The sequence below is a fragment of the Aythya fuligula genome, chromosome 4 (genome assembly GCF_009819795.1).
Source record: "Aythya fuligula isolate bAytFul2 chromosome 4, bAytFul2.pri, whole genome shotgun sequence".
NCBI lineage: Eukaryota > Metazoa > Chordata > Aves > Anseriformes > Anatidae > Aythya > Aythya fuligula.
Genome location: NC_045562.1, coordinates 2882043 through 2903012, shown reverse-complemented (window position 1 = coordinate 2903012; position 20970 = coordinate 2882043). Strand labels below are relative to the sequence as shown.

At 34.6% G+C, this 20970-nt stretch overlaps 1 protein-coding gene across 13 annotated transcripts in view; it reads right to left on the bottom strand.

The window, feature by feature from the left end:
* CAMK2D (calcium/calmodulin dependent protein kinase II delta) overlaps window positions 1-20970 on the bottom strand; it is a 166573-nt gene that overhangs the window by 28090 nt on the left and 117513 nt on the right. For 3 of the 13 annotated variants that reach the window (XM_032187187.1, XM_032187189.1, XM_032187199.1), the window contains exons 8-16: window positions 18335-18418; window positions 17225-17319; window positions 15547-15669; window positions 14385-14468; window positions 13486-13528; window positions 9507-9544; window positions 7936-7968; window positions 3601-3660; window positions 1979-2020 (exon numbers count right to left, since the gene is read on the bottom strand). In XM_032187187.1, the coding sequence (XP_032043078.1) occupies window positions 1979-2020; window positions 3601-3660; window positions 7936-7968; window positions 9507-9544; window positions 13486-13528; window positions 14385-14468; window positions 15547-15669; window positions 17225-17319; window positions 18335-18418 (602 nt within the window). The remainder of the gene's footprint in view (window positions 1-1978; window positions 2021-3600; window positions 3661-7935; window positions 7969-9506; window positions 9545-13485; window positions 13529-14384; window positions 14469-15546; window positions 15670-17224; window positions 17320-18334; window positions 18419-20970) is intronic. The other 10 variants (XM_032187198.1, XM_032187190.1, XM_032187196.1 and 7 more) reach the window with 7 other exon arrangements.

Sequence of the window (20970 nt, the reverse complement as noted above, 5' to 3'; positions counted from 1 at the left end):
AGTTTATAACAACTTCGACAAACTGAGGTATCTTTGTAGCAGTATTCCTCAAGCAACCATCCAGAGGAATGACTTGTCTATCAGAAAGTTTATACTTAAAACCACCGCACGGTTAAAATGGCAAGAATACTGCATCTCACTCTTTCATAAATTACCAGAAACATGAAATATTACAGGAAAATTCAACAGGGCACTGTCAAATCTAATAAGTAAATTTTTTTTGAAAGCCTGCTAGCTTTTAACCTTGATTTTTTTTTATCTGTGTATTTTTTTTGAAAAGATCAGTATTTTTTGTCTTTAACTCTCAGCTCAATAGCAAAGGGACTAATTGGGCTAATTTTTACTGAGGGATGGAACCTGGAGGTGGTATTGTATTTAACTTTTAAAAGGATTTTACAATTAAATAATAAAATCTAAATTTGACAGTGCCCTTTATTTACCATCTCCTCATAAGGCTGAGTCAAAAGAATGTTCAAACAGTTAATGCGTTACTTGGACCTTAAAAAACAAAACACATGTGCATCCATAAATAAAACTACATGAATCAACTCTCACACAAACAAAACCAAACAAGTCACCATGCTTTTCTGGTACTGGCGGGTGTTAGATGTTTCACTCTACACAGATGTATCATGCTCTTTCACTTCAAGTATTAGGTACTTAAAAGTAAACAAAAACCCCACATGAAAACAAGTTGTAAACACCATGCACAAGCTCACACAGCAGATGTAGCCTGTAATATTGAAGCATCCACTCCAGTTGCCATACTATAACGATCAGTTTTTCAGACAAATTTAGGAGTAACTCTCCGCATTAAGTGATTTGCTTGTCTGCTGTGACCTTTTGGGACATTGAGCATTTTAATTGCTATGATTATATATTACAGTCAAGTAGATGTAGTCATGCCAATATTGTATTTGTGGTTTATTTTTTTTGGTCTTTAGTGGACTTTAGCAACAAAGCTTAGATTAGCATTTCCAAACAGGCTGTTTGTTGCCTTTGAGTTAAAACTTGGGGAGCTGAAAAAGTAGTAACATGAAAATAAGAGCTCGAAGTTCTACAGAGGTACATAAAGGAATGGAGAACACAAGCACAATACACACCATCAGCATGTTCATGCTTCAGAAATGCCTGCATGCGTTATTTTTTCACTCAGATTCAATCCTTCTCCCATAAAATAATCACAAGTAGTTAGACTAGATGAATGAAATGACAAATGTTTAAGTCAGCACTGTAAACGGGGAAATTTTTGTTGAAGAGTAAATTCTTTGCAGGAAACCTAGGAACACGTGTTATATGGAAATGATATTTCCTGTCCCTTTTCAAGTCCATGCATGAAAAAACAAACAAACAAACAAAACATGTTTTAGGAACCAGCTGCCAAACACAAACACCACAATACGCAAGAAAAGGAAAACAGCATGAAGAAAATGTATAAAAATAAAAAGACCTCTTGATCACTTGAAATGTTAATTTTTTTGAAACTGCTCAATGATGTTATGGAAGAAAACCAAAGTCCTGTGCAAAACATGGTATATAAACATGCTGAGAAACAGCAGATGGGATAAACTGAAATTATGTCTTTATCTAAGGTGACAACTGCACATAAAACTCATTATAACATCACCACACTCTGACAACAGCATTCTTTTTTTTTTTTTTTTTTTTTTTTTTAACTTAAAATGGAGAATTTTTGGCTGGAACAATTAGTACACAATGCTCCCTGAGACTGGTTGCATGGGGTACTGAGCTCTGCCAATTGCTGCCAACTCCCCCAAGAGTTTGAGACGCACAGCAACCAGCAGAGCACATGCAGCAGATGAACACAGATGAAACAGGCTCAAGAGACGCCAGGTGTAACAAACGCAGAAATGAGATTTTGCTCCATAAATTCCTGAAACGGCCCTACTCTGTTGTGGAATAGTGGATGAAATGTGTGGTTTGGAAAGGCAAGATGGAGTTGATTCTTTCTGAATACCTTATTTCCATCAGGGTTGTGGATTACTGTAGTTTGGGGCTCCTGAGCAAGAACAAAATAAGAGAAAGAGTTCTCATTGGTAAATACATTCTCATTAGTGTGAGGGAGTGCAAGAAGAGCCAGCTCACAAATGCTGAACAGTGACAAGAGCTAGAACAAATGTTAACTATTGCCAGAGGATGAAACTGGATGCCTCTAATAAATATTTCCTCAACAGCAAGCCAGCAAAAAAAGACCATCTCACCTAATGCAGCAGCATGCAAAGACCTTATTCATGACCAATGTATACAGGGCTTTGAAGCTCCGGAGACCTGCAGAGGCTCTCTTTTTCACAAGGTCACACTAAAGGCTTTGCCAGGCCAGACAAGAAGGCCAGGAATGACCTCTTTTCTTTAAGCATGTTTGCTTGTATTAGTATTAACACAACAATGGTCTATAAAAGTACAGATGGATTGATAAAGGATAAGCTAAGTACCTACAAACACTACTGTGTTTAGGAATGTGCAGATTGTTACCAATTGATGCCCAGGCAGAGCTGCACAGGATAAGTGAAAGAGATCTTTTAAAAGTGTATTTTATCTTTTTTTAAAGGATTTGGGGAAACTAATAATAAAACAGATTAAATAATCATTGAAATGGCAGTTAGCCAGCATGCTTTCAGCACTGACCATTGTCCTTTGTGACTATGTCTGGAAACACAGACCATATACTCATATATGAAACCTGCTACCTGTTAACTGGTCCTTGAAATTACTTAGCAATGTATGCTTCAGTACCAGTGGCCCAAAAATTGAAGATGAAAAATCTCTCCCAATGTGTGTAAGAATTATCCACATTTCCTAAGTGATGCAAGCATGCATATGGGACACAATGCCTAACAAAATTAGGTACTTACACACTGGCATTCATATTTGTGAGCCACATGTATGCCTAAGAAATAGGAGATACTAATAAAAGCAAGATTGCAACAGAAACATTCATGAACGGCACTGATTAGTAATATGTGCCTAGCAGAGCTTATTAATGAGTAATATCTGCTGCAGCTTTAATGCAAGAGAAGTAGTGAAAATGTTTAGGACTATATGCCTCTCGATCCTTGGGAAGACTTGCAAAGTCCTGCTGAGTCTCAGCAAATATGGAATGAAAATCTGAATAAGGTCTATTTTATGGTTGCCTAGCAATAATCCTGTTAGCTCTCCTTGATATCAATACTCATACTAAGACAAAAGCAGAGAAAATAATAGATTTTTTTTTTTTCTCCAAAAGATTAGCGTTAAAAAGATTCAAACAATCATCAGGCAAAGAGCTAAGAGCAACATAAAGCACATTCTACTCACTTTCTGGCACAGCATGCAAAAAAATCCAACTACAGTTACAAATGCTATGACTCTACCGCATCCAGCTTCCACGTAATGTTTTCTATTAATAAACACGCTGTAACAATGGTCTTCCTCACACACAAAAAAACATAACTCAAACAAAAGTTTTTTTTCAAAAACCTGTTCTTAGAAAGCAAACAGTGTAAAAGCATGAAAAAAAAAAAAAAAAAAAAAAGAGGGAAGAACAAACAGAAGACAGTCAAAAACTTCAAGATAGCATGAGAAGGAAGATTCCAGGTATACCAGCGCCGGGGTAGGAATATTTTCCTTGGGGCTGGTTACCACGTTCGTTTTGTTGTTTATCTGTAGGTATGCAGAAAATAGAAACAGACAGGCCTTAGAACTCTTGGTAGGCAACGTATCTATATCTCTCTGTATAGAACATCTATATACAGATATAGATATCTATATATAGATATAGATATGGAAATAAAGAATCACAGAAAGATGAACTTATGAACTTGGAAGAACACTAACAATAGATCTGATAGCTAGCTGCAACTCCTCCAAACATGCTAGCTACCGGTTTTCAGATGCACTATAAGTTCTGTATGAGGTATAGATGACTTCAGCTGTGACACTTAAAAGAACAGAAAGACTTTAAATAGCAGCTAAACACATATAAAAAGAAAAAAGAATTATTATGGGTTTGAAGAGAGTACTAAATAGCCATTGTGATTTCTTGTCATGCAACAGTATTAAATAATTGCACCCAATTGTACTTAGTTTCTAATCACCAATCACTAGCGTGAATAATATTTGGTTATTCATAGCTCTTCAAATATCTACACATTTGTTCTACTGTCTTCTGGGAACAGACCTGAATAAATATAACTGATGCTGGAAAGAGACTGGTGCCCCTTCATCTTTTTTGGTGTCACTTACTACAGAACAATTGCCAGCTGTGATTTTTTTTTTCTTTTTTGTGATTTCAAGAATCCTGCAGTAACTGAGTATCAGCCTTTCAGTTTAGTACTATGAACTGAAAGTGTAAGGTTTCACACTACAGCATCTGTAATCTTAATACACAAATCACTGCGTATCTGCTTAATTTACATGTAGGCCACCACACTAATTCTTAAGCTTTGCACAGTACCACACTTTTACAAAATTTTTGGCCTTTACTTACATAATCTCTTAGTTCAAATAAGTTGTTTAGCAATGAGATTGAAGTTGTCTGATTCTTTAAATCCATTTTTTAAATTCAGCTTTCATAAATACCATGGTATGAAAGGAACAGAAATACTAAAAGTCATGTACCAAGCCACTTTTTACATGCACTAGAAAGCAAGATTAAAGTATAGGTAAAAATTAGTCCGAAATATGTCATTTTTCTTTAACAATTATTAGGAAATATTTTCATGTACATTTCAGTTATGTCTAAATTTAACAAGAACAATCCAAAGCAGCATGCAGAACTGGGTGCATAGATATAGAGTCTGGAAAGACTTTGATCAAAAATGAACTTCTACTGAACCTTTTAGTCACAGTGTTTAATAATATACTTGCAAAACAAACGAACAGAAGTTCAAAATTGTTTCATTATTGAATTTTTGTAAAAATTTAAATAACTTCATCATTTAAAGAAGAACTCTAGCAATTTTGGGGTCAGCTTGTAAAGTATTTTTTCTTCTAAAAGAAAAGCCTTTCTAAAACCAATTAGAAAATTAAGATGTGCTACGTAATAAATACAAAAAAGCATAAGGAATGAGTAAGTCCTAGAATAGTAGCTGTACATAGAGCTGTACAGTAAACATCTGGCTTTTAATTTAAATTTCCCAATGACCGTAGCCTCGGATGAAGTATTCAGCTTCTCAGTGGTGCAGGCTGTGAAGCGTTTCAAGTTCAGTCTGTGCCAATGTTTTGCGAAATTCAAACCTTTGGAAGTTAGCATCACTGGGGAAAGTTACTGAACTTAATATCGTTGACAATTTTTCATGATTATTTTACTTTGTAGAGGTATAGCAGGAACTAAGCCTGCAGCTAACCTGAAGTCTTACAGAAGGCATGTCTAGGTTCTAGAAACATCAGCAGGGTTTGCATTACTTAATTACAGACTGCAAACTTCCTTACCCTAATAAATATTTAACTGACTTAAAAAAAAAAAAGTCAGGGAATGTTTTGATACTAGATGTAATCTAGTAATATTTGTGATAGACCCGTTCTCCCATATAAGATCAAAATAATTTTCTTTAAGATCAATGTCATGCTGTAGAGCACTGTGAACACGAAACACTTTTTTTTTTTTTTATTTAAACAATGATCTTTCTACAGAAATACCTATTAAGAGAAAATGAGTTATTATTGAGTTCCAAGTGTTTATTTTATGGCCCCAATTAGCTTAGTTATTGCCAAATAAGTTTCATTCATCTATTCACTGTTACATACTCAGTGATATTTCAGCCAAAAGTTTCAGGGGTATCTGAGCTCAAGACAGGGAGAAAAAAAATACCTTGGTGCATAATTTCATTTCAAGAAGACATACATATTAGTGAGTATTTTATATACCAACTAACTTGCTTAGATATTTATGGGACTGTGAAATTGGCAAAACCTGAACTCCTTACTCAGGAAAAACCTTAAAAAACACCCAGCTACTTCAGTAAAAGGAAGTTCTCTATAGCAGAATTATGGAACATCAAGAATACATACAACGCTGCTTGATGGCATACTAAATCTTCTAAACCAGGAGAAAAATCATGTATCCAGTTATATAACTGAAAGTTCTTATTTTGGTGACAGCCTAGTCATCAAAAAAACTATGAACAAAAAGCACCTAACAAAAGGCACAGATACACATTAGCAAAAATGTGAGGAAAGAAATGAATATTTCACAAGATTTCATACAGTTCTATTCCCGTAGCTTAAAAAAAAAAAAAAAAAGTGATATGCCAAACAAAAGCTTGTTGTTGAATACATAATGAAAACAGGTTAATCAAATTCCAATTCCAATTTTGCCTGAGTAAGGAGAGCAGGCTTGGGTCCATACTCCCTTGGTGAAAGTCCTATAAAAATAAACAATATCCATTACAGCTACTGCTGAAAACTGCAGGAAATATATTCAAAACTTCTTAGTAACATAATGAGAATATAGCATTCATTAGTAAAAGCAGAAAGAGATAGCAATTCAAAATTATTTCTTCTGTACTTTTATACTAGAATATACTTCTGTATATTATTTATTCTGAACTTTCAAACTTAGAGAGAAATCATCAATAAGCCTTATACTTTCTCTCTCCCACAGAACACATAACTTGTGGTTTTTTTTCGCTTGTATGTTAACACACATTGTGTATTTTGCATATATTTTAACAGAAGAGGGAAATGGTTTAAAAGGGAAAAAATCATGTTAAACAATTATTCTAAAGCTCAGTTATACCAAAGTGGTGATCTTCTGTTTGTTGTGAAGAAGGAAAACTTATACTAGCACACCACTTGTCAAGAGCCATTCTTTTGGGTCTGATCATGGTGCAGGCTGGACACACACAAATGCTCCAAACATCTGGACATGACTGTAGAATCATTACAGGTCTTTTGTCAAAATATTATAAAAATATTTTAAGAAACAAAACCTGCATCTTGGGATTTAAGTTTGCACATTATACTTCGGTAATGAAAAGTTAAAGCACATCGCATTTGGGCTACTAGAAATATCTTCAGCACACTTTTCCAGTAATCCTCATTTGGCCACTGTTACCACTGATCCTCTGTCACTGAAAATATTTGTTCACCCAAAGAGACGACTATTTTCCTATATAAATACATGCCTGTCCACACCTGACCAGAACCTTCTTGCTTTTCAAGGAGAGTTGCGCTTCCCAGTTATAGGTGTGGATGAGGAGCATTTGCCATTCCTCTACCCACAGCAGCAGCAGAAGCTGGCAGGGACATCACAGCACATCATCACGAATATCGCAAAATTCATATTCAAAACCATATTCAACAGGGTACAGTAAGTTGCTGGTCTGTTGGGACCGCAGAGGCCAAATGAATACATGGCTATAGAGAAGGCTGAAGAGTAAGAAAAGAGGCTGACTGTCAGTTGGGATGCTTTGTGATGAAAATTGGAGCCGTGAAGGAAGTTAGTTGGGAGGCTGTAGTAAGGACAGACTGTGAAGTTGTTTTCCTGATTCCTAAGCATTTAGCATGGCACCCTGATCTATAGTTGCTCAGTTAAATCAATACTATTTCATTGTGCACAACAATGTAGTTTGTGTTACATTTTATGATAGTAATACTATTAGCTTTAAATGCAAAGAGATTTTAAAGATTAATGGAAGGCTGTTATAAGATTACTATTTTGTTACTATTTTTATTTACCAAGGACAGCTGCATTGGCCAATGTTACATCTACTTTTTGTTTGGTTTTGTATGTCCCCAGGTAAAAAAAAATATAAAAATCTTGCTTGAAAGAACTGCAGAACAATTCATATAGCAACTGCAGGCTTAAAATTCACAAGATTGTACTGTAAAGTCTTGCAGCTTCTTGCAGTATGTTAACAAAACTAAATGCAACTGTTTGATTTCTAGGTGTGAACGTTTCACCGTAGGAAAAATCTGTCAGATAAAGATCCTCACCATCATCTGAACACTCGAACTGGACTTCCTTTTCTGAATTGACCAGTCAGAGAGAAAGGAAAAGAAGAAAATGTGACTGGTTGGATTTAAAGTATCAATGCATGGAGTACAGTATATATTTTTTTTCTCTTTTTAATAGGAAAAAACTTAAGCTGTAGGAAGAAGTGGAAAAATGCTATGGAGAATATAGTAACTATAAAAGAAATGACCAAAATAGACTTCCCCCGATGTAAATTTACTCCCTTTGCTCCACATGACCATGCAGACAAAAAGCAGATATATAGCGTGATGAAATCCAAAATATCGTATCCCAGCAAGTGTAATTTAGGCAAAATTTTGGCAACAATTGTTTGCTGTATTATATTAAAAATTGAGATATAACAAATACATTGTAGACCTGTAGGAGGAACGATATTTATAAAGGAATATCTGTTCAGTTAAGTACATAAAATCTATATATTCCACAATAATCATGTTAAGGATTTTCCACAGAAATGACTGAGTAGTACAGATTGTGTGCTTCTCCATATAGCTAAGATACCTACTGCTTCTAAGTGAGAAGCACTGAAATCATAGTGTACTCACTTCATTTTGTCAGTGCCAAGATGTTTTTATAGGAAAAGTGTACATATTTGGGAGAACAGGGACAAATATACTACGAGTCTGGTGTTTAAGCATACAATGTTTTGTTAAAATAAAAAGTTAAGATTGAATAATAAATTAAAATTCAGATCTAAGACATACTCCTGAGAGAAAACATAGAGCAGAAGGATCTCTTTTGAATCATATAATGAAAGCTTTAAGCACTTATTTTAGTCTTCAGGAGTCCTCAGAGAAAATAAATAAAATATTTTTCATTACTGAGTGAGATATATATATATAATTTTTTTTTTTTTTTGGCTGTTTTTCAAAGTATTTATTCAGAACACTCATTTGTGAAGAATCTCTCCTCCTGCAGGATCTGGTGACATGAGAATAGGAGCTCTAAATCATGTATGAAAGCTGCCAAAATGTTCCCTTCTTAGCAAGATCTATTCATCAAGATGAGCTGATTTGTTGAGATACTAAACCCCTCGAGTTCTGCCAAATATAGCAAGTATATCTGGCAGGATACACCTCATGTGGAGCCAAGCCTACCAGTAAAACTTTTGGTCTTCCAAGGAATCTAATGAAAAGTCAAGGAGAAATATGGAGGCAATAGAGCTGCAGACAAGCACTGATACCTAGCCATCTAACATGGCCACCACCAAAACATCATTTATATTTATAAGCTAATTAATAACATTGAGTCACACAATCATCCTTCACTGAAACATCAATAAAACATTTTCTCCAGCAGTTTTCTATTTTCCACTTATTAAAATGCTTGTTTTTCAAATATTTATTTTATTTCTTTTTTTTTTTTTTTTAAAGTTTCACCTAACATTCACGACTTCAAATACATAATAAGAAGCACTTATTATCACATTTTATCATGAAAAGAAATAACAATACTCAAATCTAAGAATTGCCAGAAGTTACAGGTAGGTGGTGACTAAGAATATGTATTTTAAAGCATGTGTTTAACCTACCTTAACTCCATCCGGCTTTTTCAGTAAACTCTTGGCTGCTGTAAAATGAGACAAGTAATTTCAGTGTCAGACGGTCACCACTGAGGTCAATCAGCTGTGCAGCAAACCCCCATTGACTCCCTGCTGCACATACATTTTCAATTTCTATTTCCTCCTTTTGTTGCTCTGAGTACAGGAAATTAAATGTTGATAATGTTTAAGAAACTACAAATACCTCAGATACATCTCTTTTTCCACTGATTAAAGCTGATGGTTAACCGTAAAATACAAAACCTAGTTGTTAGGAACTTTTCTTGGTGGCGTACAGGAAACAGTTGCAGCTGGTATCTTAATGATGTTATTAATATAAGAGTGCCACAGAAATAACCTATATCACATCAGTAAAGTATCTCAAAAGCACAGTGAGGTACATGACTGCCTATTCCATTTAAAGAAAAATGAACTGATTTTTAAAACATCACCTCTGAGCATGGTTTGTTGGGGACTTCCCACCAGGACAGTATCAGTCTCCTTGTGTGACAGGTCAGGGAACACAAATATGAAAGAACAATCTGCTAGTGAAGTTTTGATTTGGAGGAGTGCTTCTTGGGAGTTAATAATAAGGAATGGCAGCTTTGCCTCCAATGAGAAAAACCTGCCTGCCACTTTTCAATCATGTTGCACACTGATCAAAGTTCTTCAAAGTAAGTGGTGGGCAAAATCTCACTTGCCATGATTTTCTTAGGCTTTATATCCCACCACTTAAACTAGCACGAAGAACTAGGCCAAATTATTCCAAATTACTCAATTTGGAGGGCTAATGTGCAAGAAAACACACCACAGCCCAGAACCTGCAAGCATTACAGCAGAAAAATATGCGGGAAGACCTACTAAATTCAAATATACTATGCATTAAAATGCAAATGCTTGATGACTCACTGCCAATTCTTGAAGAATAATAAATTACAAAACAAGCCTTGTGGGTTTTTGTTTTATTGGTGTTTATGGTCCAATCTTCCTATTGAAAAGTATATCACAGCTTAGGTTGAAAGTGCCATTCTATCTACACTGTTTTACTCAGAAGTAGGAAGCTTTTTTGAAAGAGAAATGCTCCAGCTAACAAGCTGGCATTACCAAAGGGAGGTAGACCTTATATGAGCTCCCATCATTACTGGTATCCTTCCATTAAAACAAAACAAGATAAACCCCAAACCAGCCAAACAAAAAGAGATAATTGGAACTTGCTAGACTGAGGTTGCTCCAACCAGTTGAGGATTTTGGAGTTAATGAGTTATCTGTCTTAAAGTTGAAGTTCATTTGTGTATTTGTGGCTTACTCACTGGCTACATCTGCATTAAGTGCTCATTTAGGTCTGTACAGGGTACAGAAAATGTAAGCCCACCTCAGAAATTGTACAGAAATAACTGATGTCCATTACTCTGCTGTTTACATTAAAAAAAAAAAAAAGAAAAAAAAGAAAAAAAAGAACTGGATGATGAAGCCAGATTACCGTTTATAATTTCATGGATACATCACCCCTCCAAATGCATTTTATAAACTATGGACATCAGCAAAGACTGCTGTTAAAACTCTCATAAGGGCTGTGATTTCCAACTAAATTAAGAGCAATAAATTTGCCTACATTATGTAACAAGAACAGTGTATATATTTTTTTTAATTTACAGAAGCATGTGAATTAATATTTAAAATAAAGTGCCTTACAAAAATATGGGGGGAATAGGATAGGACCTGTGTGTTTGAAGGACCTGATACAACCAGGCATTCCAGAAAGTCATTTAGGGAAAGCAAAGGGGAAGAGATACTTCTACAACCTATGGCCAAAAAACCCAGAAGTTCATTGCTTTTGAAGCCTGTTTTATACCATTATAGTTTATAAAATTATGGGAAAATATACATTAACTCTTATAGGCTGCTGTTCATAACAAACTAGGTTCTTTGACTACAGTTATGCATAAAACTTCTGAGTTCTTTCAACGCTTAACCAACATTACATGTTATATGTGAAAAATTAAATAAAAGCCAGTAAAATGAAGGCACCAAAAGCAGTAACTACAGGTATTGTGTTTATGGCACTGCCAGCATGTCCTTTAAAATGTGCCTGGTATGGATTATTATGCAGTATTTTATGTTATAGGACATATTTCATACTCAGCTGCCTTTGCAATTGTTGTTTTTGGCTTGGAATGCTTTTTTTATTTTTATTTTCATTTTATATTTTAATTCATCTTTCTCTAAGCACAGATACTGCATACAAATCAAATATTTAAATAATTTGCAGTAGCAAAGCAATTAGCATATTCTAAATTAAGCCCACAATGAAAGAGTTTTTGCAACTACAAGCAATAGCTATAAATAAAACCTAAGGCAGTGCTAATAAGCCAGAAAGCAGACTAAAGAGAAATGGCGTTGTGACAACATGAAGAAATTAAAGTGATTTAGGGCAAACAGCAATTTTGAAGAGAAAAAAGATGTTCCTTTCACGTGCTGAGGGTCTTACCTCACAAGAAATATACATTCCACATAAAAGGAAGAAAGAAAAAGGAAAATAAAACACTTTTATAACCACATTGTTATGGACAAATGACCTTCAAAAGCATGCTTTGCAATGAAATACAATGAATAAACAACTTGAAAAATAAAATGCCATCAACAGATACTATGGGGTCGTTATGGTGTAAAACAGAGATGATAGGTGAAAAACTTCAAGAAAAAAAAAAGCCAAAACCCTGTTTGCTTTTCATGCCAAAATCACATTTTAAAATGACTTCAGCATTTTTCCTTCATGAAAGTTGGAACCAACTCTTACATGTACAGACAGTGACAGGTATGAAAAGTGATGAAAAATGATGTACTTGTTTGATATTTAAAAATAACTAAATTTTACAAAATACGCAGCCGACAGCATTCCCACCTTGAAAATGAACTGAAAGATGTTGGCAATTCATTAAGCCTTAACCCAATGAAATTTACATAAATGTAATCTTCTGTGTTAAATGTATATATTAAATATAGAAACCTAAGTAAGAAAGAACGTGTATTTCAAGTACTATGCTAATTGAACAAATTGTTTTTGCATTCATGATTATTTATTTTGGATGATTCAGATCTTATTATTATTCAAAACATGCCCAAAGCACTATCATGTTTTTGTCTATAAATTAAGTTACGCTCCAACAGTTACATCACCAGAGTAGGAGGATATGTAATATTACTAATTTTTAAATTTGGCATTCTTTTTAACTATGCCCTTAGGATCTTAAAAGGCAAAATGAAAAATATAGCATAGCATCATAGTTCCAGTAATACTGCTACTGAGGACAATTCTAACTCTAGTAACAGCAAACACATTCTAGTTTTTGCTATTAAAATTTATTTAATATGAAGATCTAAATCTCCATGTACACTCACTACAAAATTATTTCATAAAGAGGAAACATCTCATTATAACAAACTAGGCAACAGAAGACAGGGAAAAGATGGACCAATTTTAGTGCATTTCTTATTTCTTAGCAAAGCAATAAAGAATGGATTTTTTTTTTTTTTTTTTTTTTTAATGCAAGATATAATAGTTGTAGAATGAGATGTCACATATAGAAAAGTGACTTTTTGACTGTTGTTTGACCATACTTACTCATAGGGAATTATATGTATTATTTTCGATTTTCCTCCACCAAAATAAGACAGGAAAATTCCATCTGTCTTTCAACAGATAGTACTAAACATGTAAAAAGAAGGAACCCACATTCTACTGAAAAATTACACCACTGATGTCTGCTACAAGTGATTCTATTTAGCCGAAATAGCTTAAATTCTCTTGCTTATTTCTGCAATGGAAAAAAAAAAGTGAGATAGATCATGTTATGTGTTCCTTAATAACAAAGATCTTTGTGTACTAATAAATCCTAATTACACCTTAGTTATTGCAGACATCAAAATACATGTATAAAAACTCTATGAAACTGGAGTTCAATGAACATACCTGAGAAATTTCTGGTAGCCAGCATAGTTGTCAAAATGGCCCCCTGTGTATACATATATATTCTCAAATTAGCAACACACTTGTTTAAAATATTGAATGTGAACACAACAGGAAAAAAAGTAAACAAGCATGCATTACATAAACTGCTTAATTAACCCTGAAAGAATGGATTGTCTGAGCATTAACTGTCATTCATGATGGTATGAGAGCATAAATTATAATTTAATCTTAATTATGCATCTACTAGCCATCCTGGTAATCTCACATAGTTACAGACTATGAGTATATAATGCCCAAAACATATGTATTCACACACACAGCATAATACATTGCTGAATATAAAACAGACTTCACTCACTTGCTTAGATTCTTTTATTTTTCTTTGATAGGAAGAGAAGTTTATTATTTGCAATGTGCTAATTAGCAAAGCTCATATTTGCAAAGTTACGCTGTCTGGTCAGGAGAAAATATGTTATAACCTACAAGAACAATCTAAGCCATTTTCCTTAAAAAAAATATTTTTAATGTGTATAAATGAAGGTGGTTGACGTGATTTTGAATCCAACAAAACTATGCAATACTAATTTTAAATTTTCTTTCTTAAAACATTTATTTGTAATTGGTTAGAAAGACAATTAGATTTGCAAAAGGATACATCAGTTCCAGCATTATATACTTTTTAATGCTTAGCAGCACAGCTCATGTGAAAATATTATGTTCTATTCTCTTTCATTAAAAGTTAAGAACCTCATGCTCAAAAGCTGCTCATGTATCTAATAGTTCATGATACGACTATTCAAGAAAAATTCCCTTGAGGTCCATTTATGGACCACAAGCCAGATTACAGTTTTGTCTTTCCAAAATTATCTACTCATCCTTGCAGAAGTTTTCATTCTTACCTTTAGTTTTCGTCTTGCATTGAATTTCTTCAAGCAATCTACAGTCTCTTGTCTGTGCATCATAGAGGCAACAGTAGAACGTTGCTAAGGGAAGAAGAAAAGACTTATTTTAATGCACTCAGACAGACATCTAGCTTTTTATTTACTCTACAACATACATATTCTGACTCATGTGGTCCAAGGTTGAGTCTTCATTTTCTACCCTACGTGAATATTGCTTTTTGCAGACTTCTACACATCTGGTAAATTTCCAAATCAACAAAAACCTCAAGATCTCTTTTTACCCAGTCTTTCCTATGTGTATTGTCCTGTTGAAATAAATCATTTTTTCACAGTTTCCTTAATAAGGACTAAGAAGAACACTAAATCTTAGAACTTGGGTTACATAGTATAAACATACTCAAAGTAATATACTAAATTATAGTTCCTGAGAATATGTTTTAAAACAAGAGGGTTGATTTTCTTTAACATTAGTGATATTAGGTGAGGTACAGAAGCAGGAAATATTTCAGAGAAAATTCAGCAGTACCTACATTTTCTCTGTAACCCAACTTAATTTGCATCACAATCTTACAGGCAAATAATGCAGCCTAGTGGAATGAATAAAGACTTGGCAACCAGCTGTACACCTCACTGTGACTTTCAAACTATCAGCTCAGACTGCCTGTAAAGTCAAAGCATAAGATACACTGAGAATTGGAAAGTGGTCCTGAATCCAGTAACACAGTCTACCTCTGTTAAAAGTAAATTGACTTACAAAAAGTCCATTAGTTTCCTGCCTTTTAATTTCATGTTCATTGTAATGGTTATAAGAAAATGATGTAAAGCATTATGCAACTGAAAGTTACTTGCTTGTACATTGTTTTTCCTGCAGAATTTAAAATAACTTTCTCATTATGGCAGTGAACATCTGCATCACAAATTCAAGGCAAAGAAGTTTGCTTCTACAAAATTTCTTATTCCAGGCTGAGACCTCAATGTACAAAACTATTGAGTGTATAAGTATAATCACAATTGTGCGCTCTACTACTTAAATAGCTGCAAAAGAAAATCATAAACAAGGACAAAAATTATCGTCTGAACACCTCTGCTGTATGCTGAAGTATACCATAAGTTGATTTGTCTATTAAATTACTTTGTTAAATGCGCAGAAAGTACTTACACAGATCCATGGATGCTTTAGTGCTTCTGATGCTGTGATACGTTTCGCTGGGTTGATAGTGAGCATTTTATTGATAAGGTCTTTTGCTTCAGGAGTCACTGTATCCCATTCTGGTGAGGGAAACTTAAGAAAAAATATGTACATGTATATTATCTTGCATGATCACTACACAATTTTACCTAAATATATTTATTGATATTAGTTCTGTAATATTACTGTCTAGTTCTAATGAAAAAAAAATGTTTTTCCATAATTATAACAGATTGCATTAGCCAGATTTATAAGTAATGCTTTTGTCCTTTACTGTTTTGACTTCTTATTGATTTGGTTCAGACACAAAGTATTTATATATTTACAATAACACGATGCGAACTAACAGCAGCACACAGATTAACAGACTCCAGTCAACTGAGAAGAATATGGCCATATTGAATCTAATGCAGTACTAATTTCATTATTAATAAAGACAAAAATATTAATCATTATTATTCAAACTCCTTGTTCACTTTCTTTCAACGTCAGTATTAATGCTAACTGTATATAGCGTATAAATTCATTACTCTAATTAGATTTACCACCTCCCTGCTCAGCAAAATATTTACACATGTACTCAAACTGTCTGCCCAAATGGAAATGGAATAAAACATATGTACATCTTAAAATACTTTTGTGAACAGACCTCAACCTTGAGCATTTTGTTTTCCAGCACTAAAAAATGTTTATTCTTAGCCATAGGAATTTGATACAATCTAGATGCAGTATTCACAAGTATTTACTATGTTATGTGCAACACAGATGTATAGTTTAGTCTCTGCACTTACTCATTTCTTGCCCTCTCAGCTGAAACCGTATTTCCCCACTGTCACCCTGTTTATTACTGTGTAATTCCTTGTTTGGTTGGAAGAAGACTAGACAGAGCCTAAGTTCATTTCCACTAAAAGGCATAACATATCTAGCATAACAATCACCTTTCAGTCATTACTCTCCAAGACTAGATTCAATTAAGAGCTTTTAAAAATTAGAAGGTTTAGTCTTTTCCTCTTCATCATTCACAAATGACTTAAAGATGAACACCAATGGCCTTCTGTCTGTTTAATTTAATATAAATGGATGATATTGCAAAATTCATAATGTCACCAAATCATCAGCTGATGCTTACCAACAGTCGTAATGCTTATTGTTGGAATACACATATAGTTAATGAAACTATTATTTTTGAGCAGCTCATATTTATGAGCTTTATTTAGAAGTGGGCGATACAAGAACATTTAGGAAGCTTAAGACTTCTTAGAAACAATTTAAAATAACTAATTAGTTGAAGTGATAAACCATAAGGAAAACAACAGGCCTTTAAGAGTTCAGAAATATTTATCAGAAGCACAGAGGTCTTAACAGGCTTGTCAGGATAACATAAACTTTTATGGTTTATACAAGGACCAGACAATGAAAGCTTGGAGCCCTAGGTAACGTGAAACTATTTTAGTGTAGGCATTCCCATCCTTATAATGTTCTTTTTACTAAAGTGACATTTACTATATTGAGTGGCTCATAACAATAGTCAGTACAAAAAAATAAAAATAAAATTTACAGAATGAATCTAGTTTCACTTTTCACTCTAGGAAGCTCCTACTTAAAGGAGCGATAATAAATAATTTAGAAGACAGAATATGGCACGTACATCATAGGCACCAGCTTTGATCTGCTGGTAGAGTCTGTGCTGGTCTTCATCCCAGAAAGGAGGATATCCCACCAGGAGGATATACAGAATGACACCTGTAGAAATCATAGTAGTATTAAGTTATTTCAAAAAAAAAACCACAACCAACCAAACAACAACAACAACAACAAAATAATTTTTCAGCTGGCAACCATGTAAGACAAACAGCTCAACAGGAGCATCCCAGCTCCTGAAAAACACTGCTGCAGATAAGAGTGAATGCGGGGTTCACAGAATAACCTCCAATAGAGTGTGGGTAAGAATGAATCTGACACAAAATCAGATCTGACACACTGAAAATATCTATTTAACTGGAGAAATAGATTTGCACTTTTCAGTGATGATTGATGTTCTATAAAAATGCCTCTTTTTAACCTCTGGTGTTATCAAGTATTGTACTGCTGTTTTAACTAATTCTGTTTTATTCTAACTAATCTCATGCAAAGAAAATTTCAGTTTATCTCCATAAATATATGTTTGATAGGAAATTAAAAAGTCCACCTGCTAGTTCTACAGAGATGATTCACTATGACTAAAGAAAAATGCTTTCATAAATACAACCCAATAAGTGTGGGTAGAAGTAAAAGAAGGAAAGGTACCATTTGTTCTTAGGTAGGTAGCTATCCCTTTGCTGGTACCATAAATTACAATGTTTCAAGAACTGGATGATAAAGTAATTGGTCTGTACTCCATTTAACAAAAACTTTAGCTTCAGAGTTTAAAAATTGTAGTTAGAGTATCTTGGTCACATTGGTTTTTAGACCATATATATGAATTGTTATGCTTTGTAACTAGTTAGGCATTGTGTGATGCTAGTATTATAAAAATATGATAAAAATATGTTCTGCAGACATTGTAAAGAATGCAGTGATAACATATCTTCACAAACAATATCCAAAATTAAACGAAGCTGGTAGAATATCAAATACCTGATGATTTCATCTAACAATTAGTATCAATTTTTAACTAATACCTGTTTTCTGATGTTGAATACAAGGTATTCTAGATATCTTTTCTCCCTCAAAGTACTTTACAGTGCACTAAACGTCATCTTTCAGAATAATGCCTTACCACATGCCCACATATCCACAGGTTTTCCATAGGGATCTTTTCGTAAGACCTCTGGAGAAAGGTATCCTGGAGTGCCAGCAAAGCCTGTCATAAGGCGAGGGAAATACTCTCAAAAAACTGTATGTGCAACACAAAAAGCAAGCAATTTTCATGTCAGCCCACAACACACAGGACGTTCCCAAAACCCCCAGCACCAACCATTTAATTTTAAACTTTCCTTTCTACGGTGAATCACCTAGAAGGAACAATAATAGGAACAGTTATGCAGACCTGGCCCATTCCCTTTCTAACACCAGATCTGGTGCAGTGACCTGTCTACACTAGCACTCCAGACTCAACAGTGGTGTCAGAGGTCTTGTGACAGTGCAACACTGGAAGGCTTCCAGAGGGGCTTCAAGATAGCTGACAACATTTCCTTTGTGACTTGTCCGTTACTGTGAGCTGTAGCAAGACGTCCAGTAGTAAAGTGCAAATACATCTGCTTGGGGTCAAAGTCAAAAAAGTTAGTGGAGCAGGGGGAGTGTGGGAAACACTGAGTGATCCCCTTTGAGATACTAACTGAAAAACAGAAAATGCATGCCAGGCAGGCCCAAATCTGTGAGCACTGAGGTTTGCTTTTGTTTGTTTGTTTTTAATCACTAGTCTAATCTAGTCTATTTTAAACTAGCCCCAAACTATAAAAATTATGCCTTCGGGAGAGCACAACTTGCTATTGCTCAGCATGAAGACAACCAGCTTGGGTTTCAGCCTTCTTTTGGTGGTTGGGGGAACGGTTGGACTAGGTGATCTTGGAGGACTTTTCCAACCATAATGATTCTATGATTATGATTTTTCAACCATAATGATTTGCTGTTCCTATTTCACACAGCTTCTCTTAATAAGATGTTTCCATTGCAACACTCATTTCCTTGAAGTCATACCACTTGTGGAAACCTCCTTACAGAGGTTCAGGAAAGCATCTCTGAAGTCATCTAGCCTTTAAAATTTATTCGTTCTTCCTTCCTTTTTCATTGACAGCAGTGCTGTCTTCTCTTAACAGAAATAAAAAATGTAAGTGTAAATGTAGAGTTGGTAAAAAGTTGGTAAAAATTTAGAAGACCAGTAACATCCTGTACCATTTCTGTTAGTATATCTGCTCTTTCATTGCCTGAAATAAATGGCTGAAAATTCTTGAAAGGTATTTTGTGGCTTTAATGAGGGACCACATCTTATTTTTGAAATACCACATTGTATTCCTAAAAACTTGTGCTGAATGGAAGATAAGCCATGGAACTTATGAAAGACAGTGATAACATGTAAATTGGACAGCTACAGAAAAAGGAAGCCTTTGCCCTGCAGCTGGCAATCATTTTGGGGTGGGAGGAGGAAATGGAGGAACACATTCTGTGTATTCTACTGAGAATTTATCTAAAATATTTTTATGAAAAATATGCTTGTGTTTCTCAGTCTCCTGATATGAGAGCCATGAATTGTTAGAGTCCTATCATACAGGAAACATAGTTTAAGCTCCTTTGAGAAGCTAATAAATATATGCTCCAAGTAGCTTTCAAAAGAGTGGTTTCATATTTTTTCTTGGGCGTAGTGCTCTACATTAATATTATTGTATTAATTTAAGTTGTAAAATTGTATTGACTTTCAACCTTACCATAGCTCCATAAACATGATTATACCTCACTTGAAACTAAACTTCATAGTGAAAATAAATATGCTACTTAGCTAACTTTGTCTCTCAACAAGGACACAGAATGGGTCTACACATATCAGAAAAAAACATGTCAGAAATAAATATGAGTGTGTTTTTTAGAAATCTATTGCTAATAGGAGTAATTTAGCTAAAAACAAATGAACAAACAAACAAACAAAAAAAAAGAATGGAAAGCTGGAAACTTTTTGTGACTGTACAGTAACCTACAAAACACCGTATCACCATGTATTCCTATTGTCACACAATGTAAATAAGTATTTCAGAGGCCTAGGGTGCCTTGTGTTGTTTGGTGGTGCATGCACATATGAAATAGCATGTTACTCAACCTTAAATAGCTTACGGTCTCAAAACCCTCTTACACGAAGATTACACATATACTTAACTTCATAAATGGTGAGCATGTCTCAAGTCAAAGCTGCACTGAAGGTTAACTATAATCACATGACATAAACTAAAATTAATATGGGGAGATGTATCTTAAACAACAGCAGAAGAGATTACTGCTCAAAGAGCTGTCCTATGCTTTCATCACCTTGCGAGAGTTATGGCCTCTTAGTGTCATTCATGCAACTATCAAAAAAAAAAAATCAGAGGAGCTGCTCAAATGAATGAAATGGTGTGTATTTCAGTCCTAACTACAAGGCTGGACTTAGTTTACTACAAGGTATAACTAGGACTAAATCTGACTACCAATGAGTAAACTGCAGCCATCCCACTGAGTGAGTTTGAGTGAGTCCCAGCGAGTCTGTCCCAGCGAGTGAGTGGAGCCTGTCAGACACCTTCCCATCACATTCAACACCTGGTGGGAGTGTGGGGAGTTTCAGTTAAACAGAGTAACAGTTCCTGCAAACAGGCAAGAAGCAGGTTTGCTTTATAACATGCAAACTGGGAAAATATCCCTGTAGTATCCAAACGCACAGTCCTATGGCTT